At 26.1% G+C, this 16,574-nt stretch overlaps 1 protein-coding gene across 2 annotated transcripts in view; it reads left to right on the forward strand.

Annotated features, from left to right (window-relative positions):
* Window positions 1–234: 234 nt before the first annotated feature.
* LOC145835243 (uncharacterized) overlaps window positions 235–16,574 on the forward strand; it is a 33,647-nt gene continuing 17,307 nt past the window's right edge. For both annotated transcript variants that reach the window (XM_082942806.1, XM_082942808.1), the window contains exons 1-4: window positions 235–380; window positions 534–1,191; window positions 12,082–12,409; window positions 16,138–16,337. In XM_082942806.1, coding sequence (XP_082798932.1) covers window positions 287–380; window positions 534–1,191; window positions 12,082–12,409; window positions 16,138–16,337 — 1,280 coding nt within the window. In that variant the 5' untranslated portion in view covers window positions 235–286. The remainder of the gene's footprint in view (window positions 381–533; window positions 1,192–12,081; window positions 12,410–16,137; window positions 16,338–16,574) is intronic.

Genomic DNA, 16,574 nt, shown 5'->3' on the forward strand with positions numbered 1-16,574 from the left:
CTGACACGGAAACACTAAGATACATGACCTTAACTAAAATTAAAAAAAAAAATTCTATTAAATAAAAACAAAATGATGGATCTAAACTGTATTTTTAGTAATATAAACATTTTTTTCCAAACTAACTTTACATTTACAATGATTTAGATGTTATGTATCATTATAGAATTTTTTTAGCCTTAGTTTGTTTTTTGTACATGAATTTAACACAATTTTTTTATACATTGTAAATATTTCACATACATTTTAAACAAGCAGATTGAAAAGTCAGTTAATTATAAAAACTATGGAAAGTTCAAACTCAAATTCAAACTGGAATCAAAACAGTGAAATGAAAGTAGATTTAAATACTGTAAGTATGAATGTACAGCAGCCAGAAGGTTTGACATTTTAGAAAATAAAATCTGAATATGTTATGAGAGATTACTTTTAACTTATAAGAAAAAAACTTTATAGTTTGATTTAAATTTTCATAGCTCACTTGTTTATTTTAAGAACATTTAAACTTAATCTTCAATTGATTTTTTTTTCAGTTACGAAACCAGTTCAAAACACACCAATAATGTTTAAAACTGAAGAAGATATGCTTCCTTTTTTAAAAACCTCATCATTGCCCCAAGAAACTGAATCACCAATGATGGTAGATGAAAGTTCAAAAATTGTTTTGAAAAATGACACATTGAAAACTGAAAGTCCAAAAGCAATTATCAGTCCTAATAATATTTTTAGTCCTACAGATTGTGATGCTTCAAGTGCGTATGAAGCTATGGAATCTGATGTAGATTCTGTACAATCAGCATCTATAAACCGTAGACCTTTTCCACCTGAATCTCTTTTAAGCACCACAACTCCTGGAGGAAGCTCAGATGATGATTACTCTTCCTATACCTCAACCAAGAAAAGAAGAAAAAAACATTTGCGGAATGGGGAGTATGCACCATATATTAAATTTAACAAACAAAGATATGTATCACCTGCTAATTCCCAAATTCCATCTCCATCATTGTCTATGAATGACCATTGGAATCCAGAGAATGAAGATTCTTCTGCCTGCACTGGGAATTCTTTTAATTTTCGTCATCAAGCAATTAATTATAATAACTCTGATTCTAACTTACCAGCTACAATAAAACTGTCCAGAAAACTTTCCAATACATCTGAAATGAGTTTGAATACTTCGTTGCAATCAAAGTAAGTGTATATTTAGCAATATTTATTATAATTTTAGGCTTTTACTTTTACAAAAGAAATTAAAATACTGTTTAATTTTTAATAATTACACCTTGTCTACTTGATAACTAAGTTTAAAATTGTCATAAATAGATTTAGTATAGATTTACAAATGCTTAGTAAATTTCACCTAGTTTTTGCTACTTTTAAGTTATAGTGCATTTTTGTATTTAATACAACAATATTTTTTAAAGATTTTCTATAAATAACAATGTTTCTAATATTTAATAGTATTTATTTATTGGTTTTATTTAAAAATTAGATTTAAATAATGATTTTATTAATTTATATTAAGTTAAACTGATTTGGCTTAAGTTAATCAAATACCAGTCTAATTTATTTTGCTATATTTGCTGTGTCTTTGTTTTGATGTGAGTCACGCGTAGCAGGTTTTGGTTACAAATGGGCTATTACCTCAAAATTAAAAGATACAATTACTTGAAAAAAAAAAGGTTTTATATATGTTCAAAAAACCTATAGAATTTTAAACTTGCTAACTTGTTTTTAAAATTTCCAATTAAAACTACTTTTCAAAGTTGTTTTTTATGTAAAATGTATAGTAGGGTGAATCTTTTGCCCCCCATAAATGAAAATTTTGTATTAGAGCTTAGTAATTTTTTTTGTGCGTGGAAAATCTTATGAAAAAAGAGGACAAAAAAAAGCTTCCTAGTTATAAGCCTGTTAGAGCAAAACACTTTTATAAATATTGCTTTGTATTGGGATATTTGAAAAAGAATGATTTTTTAACTTTTAGTTTTATTTCTGCTATTATTGATATATGTCTTAATTTCTCAACAAAGTTAAAAATTGCTAGAAAATTTAATATTTTGTTTGGCAGTCATTAAGCATACTCATGTAGTTTACTATTGCTTTTGAATCCAAGCTTTTGTTGTTTTCGTGAGATAGAAGCAGATAAGTGTTTTTCTTTTGAACTACATCCAATATTTCACTAGTTTTGATGTCCCAATGCACCAGAAGGTTTTTGCAACAGTCCATTTTTGCTTAATAGTTAAAGATTTTTTTTGTTATACTGTTCTTGTAATGTCTTGCAATACATGCATAACTTAAATCAACAGAAGTTCTGTTTCTACCAACAGCATATATATATATTAAAACAGAAGCAATTGTAGATCAGTCAGTCGGAGTAATTTTAGTTATTTATCAGCTCTGACTAACCTGTGGTCTGCAAGATGTACCATTTTTGACAAAACGCTTGTGCGATTGCTTCTTAGGAAGCTCTTTAATTGATTCCTTGTTCCAATTCAGAATTGCAAGAATCATCATAATTGGAATTTCAGAAGTTTCTTCACCTTGCACTACTGATGAGCTTTAGCAAGATTGTTCTGATATTTTATGATGCTTGCTTTGCCTAAAGAACTATAAATAGCTTTTCTGCCAGTTTTCATGCTATGAAGAATGTTAAGTTCAATGTTGTTTTTTTCTTTATGAGATAGAAAAGGTTGTCCTAGCTCTTTTTTAATTTTTTTCTCTGAATCTTTTGACTATATAATAATGGTTGTGTTCATATCTATTCCTTTGCCCTTATAGCTACTACATTTAACTAGTGAAAAGTGGTATGCTAGTACCTTTTCGAAACCAAAACAAAGTGTGACATTACTTTTCACTTAAAATTAGCCTTTTTATAATGTTTTGTCATTTCTTCATAAGAAATTTTAAGAACTTCATTTTTCCAAGCATATAATTTTGACCCCTTCACATACCTCTCAGTTGTTGTTTATTTGATTCATAACAAAGCAGTACTTACAAATAAGTTGTCAGTTTAAAACCAGTTATACTTAAATAGGACTGACCTGGTGATGCACCATACAAATGTAGGTATGTATTCTCCTGTCTTAATCTCATCTTTATTAAGTTATATTAGAAAATTTAAAATGGTGTTTAAACAAATTTTATTAGTTTACTTTAGGTTAAAAACACTTATAAATAAAAAATATGTTTAAAATAGAAGTTTATCTATAAAATAATATATTCAATATAAACTAAACACTACAACTACAAACAAAAGTAAGCAGCTGTTTTCAAGGTTGCCACTCTTTGAGTAAAAAAAAAAAAGGTGAATGACCTTTTAAACTGTCCTAAGTGGGAACGGGTCACTTTTTCACGAGCATCTTTTTTGCATGAGAGGACACTTTTACACAAGGAGACAATTTTGCACAAATGGTCACTTTTACACAAGGAGACACTTTTGCGCGGAGAGTCACTTTTACCCAAAGAGTAATTTTTGCATGAGATTTAAAAAAAATGTATGAAATAAAGAGAATTATTAGTTGTAAAAAAAAATCAGAAAAAAAAAAAATTACCAACCAGGGGTAAGGGTTAGGGGTTATAGTGATATCAAAAATAAAAATAATAAATTAAAAATAATACAAAGAAATTTATAAATTTTTCTACCTTTGCAAAAGTGTCTTTGTGCAAAAGTGACCCTCTGTGCAAAAGTTACCCTGCGTGCAAAAGTGTCCCTTTGTGAAAAAGTGTCACCTTGTGCAAAAGTGACCCTTCGTTCAAAAGTGACACCCACCCGTCCTAAGTAATCCAACCAAATAAAATGCTCTTGCACTGCACACAAGGAGGTTGCAACTCTTTACTTAATAAAAATTGAATTTCATATACCTTCTAGTAGAATAGGGGTTGGCAGGTACTTGGTGCTCACGGGCCAAATTTTCAAGTTTTAATGTCTTTGCGGGCTGCTTAGTTTAGTGTTTTAGTGTTTAATAAGTTTTTTAGTTTTAGTGACACCATTTTTAGTTTTAGTCACAAATAAAAAGTTTTACTTTTATTAATTTTATAAATTTAAATGACATTAGTTACACAAAAAGGGCTTATTTAAATGTACATATTTATTGAATAAAAATTTACATTAGTATTTTCCAACACTTTTTTTTACCAAAAACAAAATTAGCTTTTTAAAGAAAGCTTCAAGTACAAACTACAAGCCATTTTTTATAGAATTAAAAGATATCATTTAACTTTTGAAATATTGTAATTTTTGTAAAAATTTTCTGATACAAACGTATGGACCACAGAAATATTAAAAAATAAAAATTTTAGATAAAAACCAAAAAAATAGGTATTTTTTTTAATAAAATTTATATTTTTCAAAATTAAAAGAAATTCCTGCATTCGATCTTTTTAAAATTTGGTAATGGACTTTCTATGAAAATTTGATGAAAATTGGTTAAAAAATGAAGACAATATAGATTTTTAATGAAAAAGTCTTTTTTTGCGTTTTTGGTTTGTGCAGTTTTTATTTGTTTATTTGTTATATAATTTTTAATCTTTGATTTTTAAAATGTTGTTCCGACAGAATTTTCTAAATATTGCAAGGAACATTTCCTGAAAATTTGAGGTAGTTATTTAAAAAACGTAGGAGGAGATAGGTTTTTAGTGATTTCTAGTTGTTTGCTGTTTTAGTTTGCGCCTCCCATAAGGAACCTATTGTTGCCTCCGACGTTGACCGGCTATATCTCAAAAAAATTTTGAATTTTTTAAATCTGTAAAAAGCATCTTGTAGCTTGGTAAAAATTATATAAAATAAGATCAAATTGTAAAAAAAATTTTACCCCCCTTATGCCCTTAACTAAAATATATTCATACCAGTTTGCATTATAGTTTATTGAACAACAAAAAAGCTCAAAGTGTTTGGTCCTAGGGTCTGGTGCACTAAGACAATTTTGGTTATGGAGTCGCACATAACTCGGACACCTTTTAACATCTTGTCTAGGACAAATTGAAACAAATTTTTAACTAAATAATGGTTAAATACTTTCGTTAAAGTTTTTGTTAATAATCAATGTAGTTTTATACACGGTTACCATTATGAATGATTCAGTTACATCAAACCAGCCTAAGTTTATTTAACTTTAAAAAGCTAAAAAATAAAAGATTTGCTGTTAAGGCCGTAGGAGGGGGGGGGGGGGGGGGGGTTAAACCATGTTTTTTACAAGTTGATCTTATTTTATAGAGTTTTTTCTAAGGTTCAAGATGCTTTTTATCGTTTTAAAACATTTGAATTGTTTTTTGAGATATGATGACCAGTCAAAGTCGGGCCGCATAATAGGTTCCCTATGGGAAGGTAAAACTAAAACAGCGAAAAAAGACTGTTTCATTAAAAATCTATCTCCTCCTACATTTTTCAAGCAATCTTCTTCAAACTTTCACAGTCTAATCTTTATACAATAACAAAAAAATGTTACTTTGGAATTTAAAATTTTTTTTGTAAAAATATTTTTTTTTTGAAAAAAAAACACTTTTTTTTTAATTTTTGTGAAATTTTTTTATATTTTAAAATTACTAAAATTCTAAAGTAACGTTTTTTCCTTTTATTATAAGGAATGTTTCCTGAAAATTTGAAGAAGATTGCTTGAAAAATGAAAGAGGAGATAGATTTTTAGTGAATTTTAAAATTTCCAAGAAAATTGACCCGGAAAATTTTTACAAAAAATTAAATATCTCAAAAGTTAAATGATATTTTTGAATTCTATAAAAACTGGCTTGTAATTTGTACTTAAAACTTTCATATAAAAGCAAAAGTTAATTTTTGTAAAAAAAATGTTTGAACCCCCTATGGCCTTAAACAAGCTTAAATACCTAAAATACGATTGTCATAAAAATTACATAATATGTAACTAGACTAGAAAAAATTACAGTTTATAAACTACAGTTTTTAATTTTTTTTTGAGAATTCAAAGTAGTATAAATATAAATTTCACAAGCACTTAAGTTTTTTAACGTGACTTAAAATTCACATAATAAAGTAGTAGCAAAGTTTATTAACAGTTAAATAAATATATAGAGCGAAACCACTAAATTTTAATTATCATAAGTTAGCTTTGAAAGAACAGATAACTATCAAACATTTTTATTTAAGTATAAAATTTTACTAAGTCATTATCATTAATGAAGTAAAAAACTTATTTTTTTTAGCACTATGGCAACCAACTCTTCATTGCTTTACCTTCCATTTAAAAAACAACAAATAAAAACTATTTTAATTAACAATATACAGATTTAATAAATTTAACATAACTTGATCAAGTTTACATTAAAAAAGTTAATTCAAAAAAAAGAGCAACTGTGTATTTAGTGTGCCATGCATTGAAATTGAATTAGTTTGCAAAGAAATATTATTTAAAAAAAGAAAATGTAGGGTTACATGACAATTCAAATTCGAAAAGTTTGAATAACGACAACAAAATTTCTTAAAAAAACATTTAAGCAACCATAACTAAAAAGTTATATAATTAAAAATACGTATGTAGGTCTTATTATTATTATCTACAAGCCATTTTTTATGTTTTGCAAAAATTAATATTTTTTCGGATATTTGAAAATACTAAACATAAATGTATTTTATAACTTATTTAGCCATATCTAAAAAAAATAAATGATACTTTGCAAAACGAAAAAAATAGCTTGTAGATATTAATAAGAACTACATACGTTTAAAAAAATTTTGTTTGTGTATACATAAATTTTTGAGTTGTATACCTTTAAAACATTTTTATGAGTTTGAATTGTCGGAATTTGAATTGTTTGAATGTAAATAGTCAAGCATCCAAAACGTATACTGAACAAGACAACTATTTTGATTCATGTCATATAGTGTTCAATGTATTTGTACACACCGAAATATTTTATGTAGAAACGATTGTAATAGATAATTATGCTTAAATTACACTAATTTAAGTTTTACAGGGTTTATACTCTTTGAGTCAAAAAAACTGTTCTGAGTGACCTTAAAATGTCTTAATTTTTTTATTTTTTAAAAACTTTTTTTTTGCTTTACAATATCAATAAAATCAGGTTATTAAATAAAATTGGTTCGAGATATAAAATCAAGAAAATATCTGGTCTGAGGTTTTTAGAAATCATAAAACTATCCTAAGCATTTTATCAAAAACTAAACTGGCACAAGTCATCCCAAGTTTTTTTTAGATATTTGTAATATCCTGAGTCATCCTGATATTTTCAGAAGTTTCAAAATATCCTGAGTTTCTTGACAGTGTGGCAACCCTGAGAATAGTAAAAAAAAATGTTTTCAAAAATTAGCATCAAAGTACGTACCGAATTTTTGTAATGTACAATTTTCAATTCTTACGTCATACTATTTTTTTTGTTTTTTTGTAGAACTTTTGCATCTCTGTTTACCGAAGTGCTTTTAATTTTAAATTGAACTAGCTGATGATTAAAGCATTTAGCTTTATGAAACATATGTAATAGAATTATTAAAATCGTATTTCAAAAAAACTGTTTAAAAGCCTTTCAAGTGGGCACTGTAGAAGGTGTTGAAATTTGAATAATCACCTTATTTTATATATATATATGATTTACAGTAGTAATATACTTTTTACTGTTTATTTAGAGGGATACATAACCTCTTTTTAATCATGTTTACTAAATGTATATTAGGGTGCTTATTATAATTATGGCGACCTTTGAGTTTTCAGCAGGGTTTTGTTTTACGCTTGGCAAATACCACAAAAACAGCCTGTGTAAAATTTGAGCTGATTTAAACAATATTTTATATAGGGTATTATAGATTTTTTGAAAACCATCTCAATGCAAACTGTATGCGACCCAAAAAGTTCGACCCTATAGTTTTTAGCTGATTTTTTTACATGTGGCAAATTATCACTAAACATTTTGTGCATAATTCAAGACAATCAAAGAAAGTTTTATAGGCGTTTCTTGATTTTATGTAGTTCTTATCACTTTTTGTAAGTTTTTATGAATTTTTGGTTCTTTTTTCAAAAAAATTAGTGTGTCAGAATTTATGTTTGGTGGACTACAGATTGTCTTTTTTCTACTGCTAATTTAGAAACCTAACTGCTAACTGAACTTTGTTTTCTAGTTTATTTTATTCAGGGTTGCCACACAATCAGGGTACTGAAGTAAAGTCAGGATATTTGAAGTTCTAGAAAATCTCAAGTAGACTCTGTGTAACTCAGGATATTTTGATTTTTTTAAAACTCGGATGACTCAAGGCAGTTTTATAAAAATCTCAGGATAATTTTAGGAATTTTCAAACATCTCAGGGCAATTTTTCTCCAGATCTAGAATGGGATTTAGTATTCTGTTTCAATATTTTGATATTTTGTATACCCAATTTTGTTTCAGAACTTGATTTTTATTGATTTGAAAATGCTTATTTAAAATTTTTTTAGTCTTGCGGCTAGTTTTTCAAATTTCTTAAAAATAACATTGTAGTTTTTGTTTTAAATCTTAAACTAATATTTATCATGATTTGAGTTTTATAAAGTTAAAAAAGTTAATAAAAACAGGGTTGCCACTTTACCTGGAAACCTGGAAAAACCTGGAATTCGACAATTTAGGCTAAAATAACCTGGAAAAACCTGGAATTTGAGAAATTTTGAAAAAAACCTGGAATTTTGATCAAAACACCTGGGAAAACCTGGAATTTTTAATAGTTTAAACATTTTCAGTTGTAAAATTTTGATTTGACAAGAAAAAAACTATCATATAATTAAGATTTTTTGTCATCATCAAAAATTTTTTTTATTAAAAGACACATTTAAAGTAACTTTACAGTATCTTTTCAATATTTTATACAATTTAACACAGTTTCTTAAATAGAAATTAGCTTAAAACTAAAAATAGACCCAAAAATGTGTACTTTTAAAAACCTGGAAAAAATTTGGAAAACCTGGAAAAAAATTTGAAAAAACGAGTGACAACCCTGTAAAAATTGAAGTAAACATTGAGGTTAATAAATATGCATTTAAGGGGAACGGGTCTAAATTGCGCGAAGACAAAAGTGCGTGAGGTTACTAAATTGCACGCGGGGACTAAATTGCACGAGAACAAAATTGCACGAGTGTACAAAATTGCACGAAGATACTTTTGCACGAAGACTAATTTGCACGCGGGCACAAAATTGCACGAGGGGACAAAATTGCACGAAGACTATTTTGCACGGAAGGTCGAATTTGCACGAGTTACAATTTTGCACGGAAGGTCAATTTTGCACGACAGATAGTTTTGCACGGAGGGTCAATTTTGCACAAAAAATATCAACTTAAAATAACTAAATAAAAACTATAATAAAACCTTTATGTTTTATAAAAAAAAATAATAAGCATGTGCTAGTGTAGTTCATTCTAATTTAACCAGGTTTAAATTAATTTTATTTAATTTTTTTTCAATATGTAAAACCTTTTTTTTATTTAAACTAAATTAATGTGTTTAAAAACTGTTATAAATTAAAATTTTATTTTAATAAAAACAAAACTAGAATTTTATCATACTTAAATAATCCTTATTTAAAAATAGACATGTATTGATGTAAACATAAATTATATTATAATTATACTAAATTTAAATATGAAATAAAACAAGATTAAAAAAAAAAATAATAAATAAAATTTTACATGGGTAGGTGTTAAAATTGCGCGAGTGTACAAAATTGCACGAGGGGACAAAATTGCACGAAGATACTTTTGTACAGAAAAAACGAGCATGCGAAATAGTGAAACAATTAAATAAATTTAGAAAAGAGAAAATCCGTCTTTTGAAATTTTTATTATGCATTGTACAAAAAGTTCTGTTACGGCTTTGTAATTCCATAAACTATACTTAAAATTGTACTTTTTTGTTTTATATAAAAGTTTTAAACCTAATTTATATATCATTATTTTATATTTTTTTAAACTTTATCTTAGTTGCATCAGTATTTGCACGCGTTTTAGTCTAATTAGCTCTTAAGTTTCTCCTGCTCTGTATTTTCTCTTTATCTAACCAAGACTTGCGAAAAAGCACTGTCAGAAGCAATTTTATTTTTACATTTTTAGAAGAAAAAGGAAATATAAGCTTTAGACTTAAATGAAACAAACAAAATAATACAACAGCTACAATTAGTTAATTTCTATTTTTAACAAAAAAAAAGGTTTAAACAAAACTCTTTTTTTGGTAATTGTATTTTAATAACGGTTAGAATCTAATTTTATAATCTAGTTTTTATTTTTATTTATATAATTTTTTTTGATAGATTTTTGTTTATTATTTAAATTGTTCATTTTGACTTTTATATTTATTATTATTTCATTTAAATTTATTTAGTTATTTATTTCATTTAATTTGACTTTTTATATTAATCTTATTAACTTTTGTTTTGGACTTTTATTTAATGTATTTATTATTTAATTTTTAATTTTTGTAAATCTTAAATATTTTTTGATTTTTTAAAACTTATTTATTATTAAGTTAGTTGATTTTTTATATTCTAACTTTTTTTATTATTTAAAAGAATCTAATTAACATTTAATTTTTTTTTACTGGAAAATATTTTTTTTTACTTAAAAGTACTATATATATTTTTTTATTCACTTAAATTTTTCACTATTTTATTTTTTATTTTTTACTTAATATTTTTATCTTAATTTTTCGTTATTTAGTTATTAAATTTTATAATTCAGATTTTTTTATTTTTTTGAATAATATGTAATTTTGTTTCGTATTTTTTATTATTAAGTTATAGAATTTTTAACTCTGTTTTTTTTTAAATTTTTTTAATTTTTGTTATTTAGTTATTAAATTTAATAATTCAGATTTTTTTATTTTTTTGAACAATATATAATTTTGTTTTGTATTTTTTATTATTAAGTTATAACTTTTTTAATTCTGATTTTTATTTTTCGTTATTTAGTTATTAAATATTATAATTCAGATTTTTTTTTTGAAGATTATATAGTTTTGTTTTGTATTTTTTATTATTAAGTTATAAATTTTTTAATTCTTATTTTTTTATTTTTTAAATATTATTAAAAAATTTCGTGCAAAATAGTCTTCTCGTGCAATTTTGTCCCCTCGTGCAAAAATGTCTACGCGCAATTTTGACCCGTCCCTGGGAAGGAAACAAAACCCGTGCAAAATTGACCCTCCGTGCTAAGTTGTCACTCGTGCAAAAATGACCCTTCGTGCAAAAGTGTCTGCGTGCAAAATTGTCTGCTCGTGCAAAAATATACCCTCGTGCAAAAGTGTCTTCGTGCAAAAGTGAGCCTTCGTGCAATTTTGTCTGCGTGCAATTTTATCTTCGTGCAATTTTGTGCTCTCGTGCAAATTAGTCTTCGTGCAAAAGTATCTTCGTGCAATTTTGTGTTTTCGTGCAATTTTGTCCCCTCGTGCAATTTTGTACGCTCGCGCAATTTAGACACCTACCCGCATTTAAGTGAGTACTTTTATGTAGTAACATTAAAGTTGGTTAATTAAAATGTCAAAAAAAGTTCAAACTATTTTCTATTATATATAGTTTACTAACATCGTTACATAAACTTATCCAAAAATTGTGTTATTTAATTTTAGTTGAATTAAACTTTTAATTTTGAATATTTGAAAACAGTATTTATCATAAGTTTAGTGAACATGTAATGCAGAAGCATACACATACAACCTTTCTTTTAATTATTAAGAAGAAGAAAAACTCGAGGCATAAGTCGTTTCCACTAGAGACAAATTTTTTTTTTAAGGGGTTTGAAAAAAAAAACAACTCCGGATGACTTTCAGGACAGTTTTTTCAGCTCAAAGAGTGGCAACCCTGTTTAGTATAACTTGTGTGTTTGATGTTCTTAGTTGTTAATGCATAGTTTAAGCTTTCAAAATTTTATATTTATTTAGTGTTAATAACGATAGAGTTCTATATGAAAAATCACTAAATTTAAATGGAAGTATTAGAATTATTAAAATTTAATATTCAAAAATAATTATTAATTTTCCTTAAACTTATGTATTTTTATTTTCACTTGAATGATTTATATTTTCATTTCTTTACGTCAATAAAATTTTTGCTAATGGTTAATTTAAACTATTTCTTATCAGTACAATTATGAATGGAGTTGTCAAAACGGAGATGACTGATCAGCATGCACAACAGCAAGTAGCAATGTCATGTAGTAATAATTCAATATCAAGTTCCAACTCTACATACCGCCGCTTGTTCAATAACCAACCTGGTCTAGCCGTACAAAATAATGAGATAATATATGAAACAAGTGAAGCTTTTACACGTAATTATCCTTCAACAGCATCAAATTGTTCATTAGAATTAATTGTTCAGCCTGAAGCTCAACACCGTGCAAGATACCTTACAGAAGGCAGCCGTGGCCCAGTTAAGGACGAATCACAACAAGGATTTCCTCAATTAAAGGTCTTTAAAATTTTAAAAGTGTTTTTTATAGTTTCATCGATACTTTCTTCTTAACAGTTCTATTTTATTAAGTTTTATATTGTCATATTATTGCATAAAAATTACTATAATACTGTTATTGCTAATATCTGCTTTTAAACTCTGCTATTATAATTACTATAGCTTTAATTGTTGAAAATATTATAGAGGTCTACTTTATAAAAGGAGAACAACTATATAAATATATAGTTATTGAAAGTTAATTTCCTAAACCAAGTTTGCTCAAAGAGCTCGTAAGTACTTGAAAACAAAATAATTTGTTTAAATAAAATGTTATAATTACAACAGATAAGTTTCGTATGGATTTCTTATTAATATTCAAGTTTTGAAAATTTAGAAGCTTACTATTTAATTTTCAACGAATTTGCTGTAAACCTTATAACTATGTTGTTATTTTTATTCCAGTGTTCTGTAAAATTTATTAAGCTTAAAATTGATATGATACTACCAGTACAAAATTTTTGAATAGTTTGGTTTTGGTACTATCTGGGTTTGGTTTCGGTAAATTTTTCAGTACTAAATTGTTTTTTGATATGTCTGGCCTTTAAAAGACATTTCTAATAAATCAGGCCTGCCATCTGAACAATTTAACATTCACAGTTGTTTAATTGTTCATTGACTTTTTAGTGACTTTAAATTTAAATCGATAGTTGAATAATTTACAAAAAACATACTTTTAGAAAGTTAACAGGGTTGCCAAAAAGTATGGAAATACCTAGATTTTGACAATTTAGGCGAAAAAAATGTTGAACTTGAGAAATTTTGAAATAAACTGGAAAAACCTGGGATTTTAAACAATTTTTACATGTTAAATAACAAAACTTAGAGTAAATATAAAACATCTATCATAATTTTTTTTTGTTGTTTATATATTTATTTGATATAAAACATATCTTAAGTAGCATTGCAGTATATATTTTTAAATATTTTAAAAACATTTAAGACCTTGAATTTAATTTTATACAAAAAATGGAGTAAAAAACTTTCACTTTCAATCGCCTAGAAAAAATTAAGAAAATCTGGTATTTTTTCAAGATTCATTTTGCAACCCTGAGTTTTACAATTAAGGTTTTATTTAATAACTAATAGTGTTTTATTACTGCTTGTTTTGTATCATTTTTAGTTTTAAGCAGTGTTTTTGTATTGATTATTACAACTATTTTAAATAGCTGTAGCACGCAAAAAAAAAACTTTACAGCGCAGCTTGCGAGCGATTAAAAAAAAAAAATCTTGTCACTTTTAAAAGGCTACTGGCCCAGACATTGTTGAATAGAACTGAATTTCTTGTTTTTTAAAGTGGTTGTGTTTACTTTCTGCTGCCTGTAGTTAAGTAGTTATGTACGTTTGGATACAGCCATTTTCTGCTATTTTGAAAGTTTAAGGTTACTCAAAATTCATTAAGTTTTTGTCAACAAAAATGACTGGAATAAACTGTACAAAAATATCTAAAATACATTTTTATAACTTTTATATTCACTGATTTTCTCTAATTAGGTATAATGCTTATTGAAATTAAGATAAGTTGTTTAAAAAGTCAAACAATTTGATTTACAAATATAATTAAAAAAAAATCATAAAGAGGGTTCAAAATATTACGGCATAAAAAATATGTTTTCCAATCTATAGAACGTTTATAAATTTTATTTTATTTTCGATACTATATGCACTTTCTAGCAAGTAAAAAAAAGGTTTGGTTTTCTATTGGATTTTAGAAGTTAAATGACTCTCAATATACCCTTAAGGGCGTACGGGGGTAAACACCCTTTTTTGGTTTTTGATCTTATTTTATATAGTTTTTACTAAGCTACAAGATGCTTTTTACAGATTTTCAAAATTTAAAATAATTTTTGAGATATAGCGGGTCAAAGTTGGAGGCAACAATAGGTTCCTTATGGGAGGCGCAAACTAAAACGGCAAATAATTAGAAATCACTAAAAATCTATCTTCTCCTACGTTTTTTGAGATAACTACCTCAAATTTTCAGGAAATGTTCCTTGCAATATTTAAAAAATTATGTCGGAACAGAATTCAAAAAAATTAAAAAATGAAAATATTATTAAAAAAAAACTAAAAAAAAACTGTTTTTTTTGTTTATTTTTTATATAAAATTTTTGTTTTTTAATTTTTTAAAAATTCCTTACGACAGAATTTTCTAAATATATTAAGATACAATCGCCTAAATTAAAAAAAAAAGTGCAAAATAACAGTTTTCTATTTTCTTAAAACTCTATTTCATATTCAAGAAAAACGGTTCAAACATTTGTCATATGTTTAAGTATTTTAGGTATTTTTGTGTAGTTTGATCCGGTACTAGTTTTGAGGTCAAAATTATGCAATATTTTTTGTTAGTTACAAAAAAAAAGTTGCATTTTCAATTAACTATTTGAAAATACTAGTGGTAGAAAAACAAAAACAAAAAGTTTTGAAAACAAGACATTGTCTTTTATTTAACCATGTATAACTCTTGGATTGATTTTCTAATAAGCAAAAATGACAAAGTCTGCTTGCCAGCCCACTGGGCTATCCCTATTGAAGAAATAAATATTTTTTAATTCTGAATCCGGCCAGATTACCATATTTAAAATACTTCCTATTTAGAAAAAAAAGATCTAGATTTGAATCTGGCCCAGTCAAAATTTGTGTATCCGATAGTTCACTAGTTGCAAAACAATTCTTGTTCAAAAAAAAGTTTATATTTATCTCAGGCTTGCCAATTGTTTATTGGCAAATTTTCTCCAAGTTAAAAAAATTTCCTTGAGGTTTTTAAATGTACTTTTTTTTGGGTTTATTTTTAGTTTAAAGTTAAATTTAAGGTAAGATACTTTGTTAAGTAGTATAAAAACATTAAACAGATACTGTAAAGATACTTGATATGTTAAAAAAATAAATTTGATGATGAAAAAAAAATTATCTATAGGATAGATTTTTTTGTCAAATCAAAATTTTACTACTGAACATGTTAAAATTGTTAAAAATTCCAGGTTTTCTAGTTTTATTTTCAAAATTTCTCAAATTCCAGGTTTTTTAGCGTATATTGTCAAATTCTAGGTTTTCAGGTTTTTTGGCAACCCTGTTATCTCGTACATTATATCATTAAATTTTAAATTGAGAACTATAATTGTTTGTTTAAAAAAAGTCGAAAAAAATACTAATCTGTAAGTTATAAAGCAAAAAAAGTATTAGTGACTGATTAAATGGTTAGTTAATGCTTATCACTAAGTTGTTAAACTTTTATAAAAAATATTGTTTTTTGATATACAATTTATATATGTTTTATATAAAAACAAATTGTACAGTAATCTTCCTTTATTGTACCAACATATGTTTCTGTGTGTTAACGAATCAACAAACTTCAACTGGGTTGTTATTCTTTCCATTAACAACCCAGTTGAAGTGTGTTGATTCGTTAACACACAGAAACATATGTTGGTATAATAAAGGAAGATTACTGTACAATTTGTTTTTATTTATATTCCAGTGAAGTTATTTCACTAGGATCTTTTGTTAGCAAACGATTAAACCTATATTTTTGAACAGTTATATGTTTTACACAAATTTCCTTTTTATAGAAATTTCAATTTAGTAGTGTGTCAATTTTTAATATCAAAATAAAATATCCATTGTGACATTTCTGGAAAGTCTTTAGTAAAATTATATTCTAAATAACAGTACCAAATAATTATTATCAGGTGAATGGATACGCTGGTAAAGCTTCATTACACATTTTTGTTGTAAGTACTGAGAATAACAACCAATCTCAATTGTTACGACCGCATGGTTTCTACCAAGCATGCAAAGTTAGTGGTCGCAACACTTCTCCGTGCGAAGAGATTGATTGTGACGGAACAATGATTCTTTCTATGGTTGTTGATACTTCAGAACCAATAAGGTTTAAATTTATAATACTTTTTATTCCTATAGTACTGTAATTTCATTTAATGATGTAAATTTTGTTTTTTCTGTAAATTTTATTCTGTTGATTACTTTTTGATGTGTCATTATGTATAATAAGGTTGAAATTTATTAGTTGTTTTGTACAATATGTATTATATATGTTAATAGTGTCTTTTACGGTATTTCTGGATATACTTTTACAAAATCTTACAAATTAAATACGTTCACTGAG

This window comes from Thalia democratica, chromosome 4, assembly GCF_965202585.1.
Source record: "Thalia democratica chromosome 4, ktThaDemo2.hap1.1, whole genome shotgun sequence".
NCBI classification, from domain to species: Eukaryota; Metazoa; Chordata; class Thaliacea; order Salpida; family Salpidae; genus Thalia; species Thalia democratica.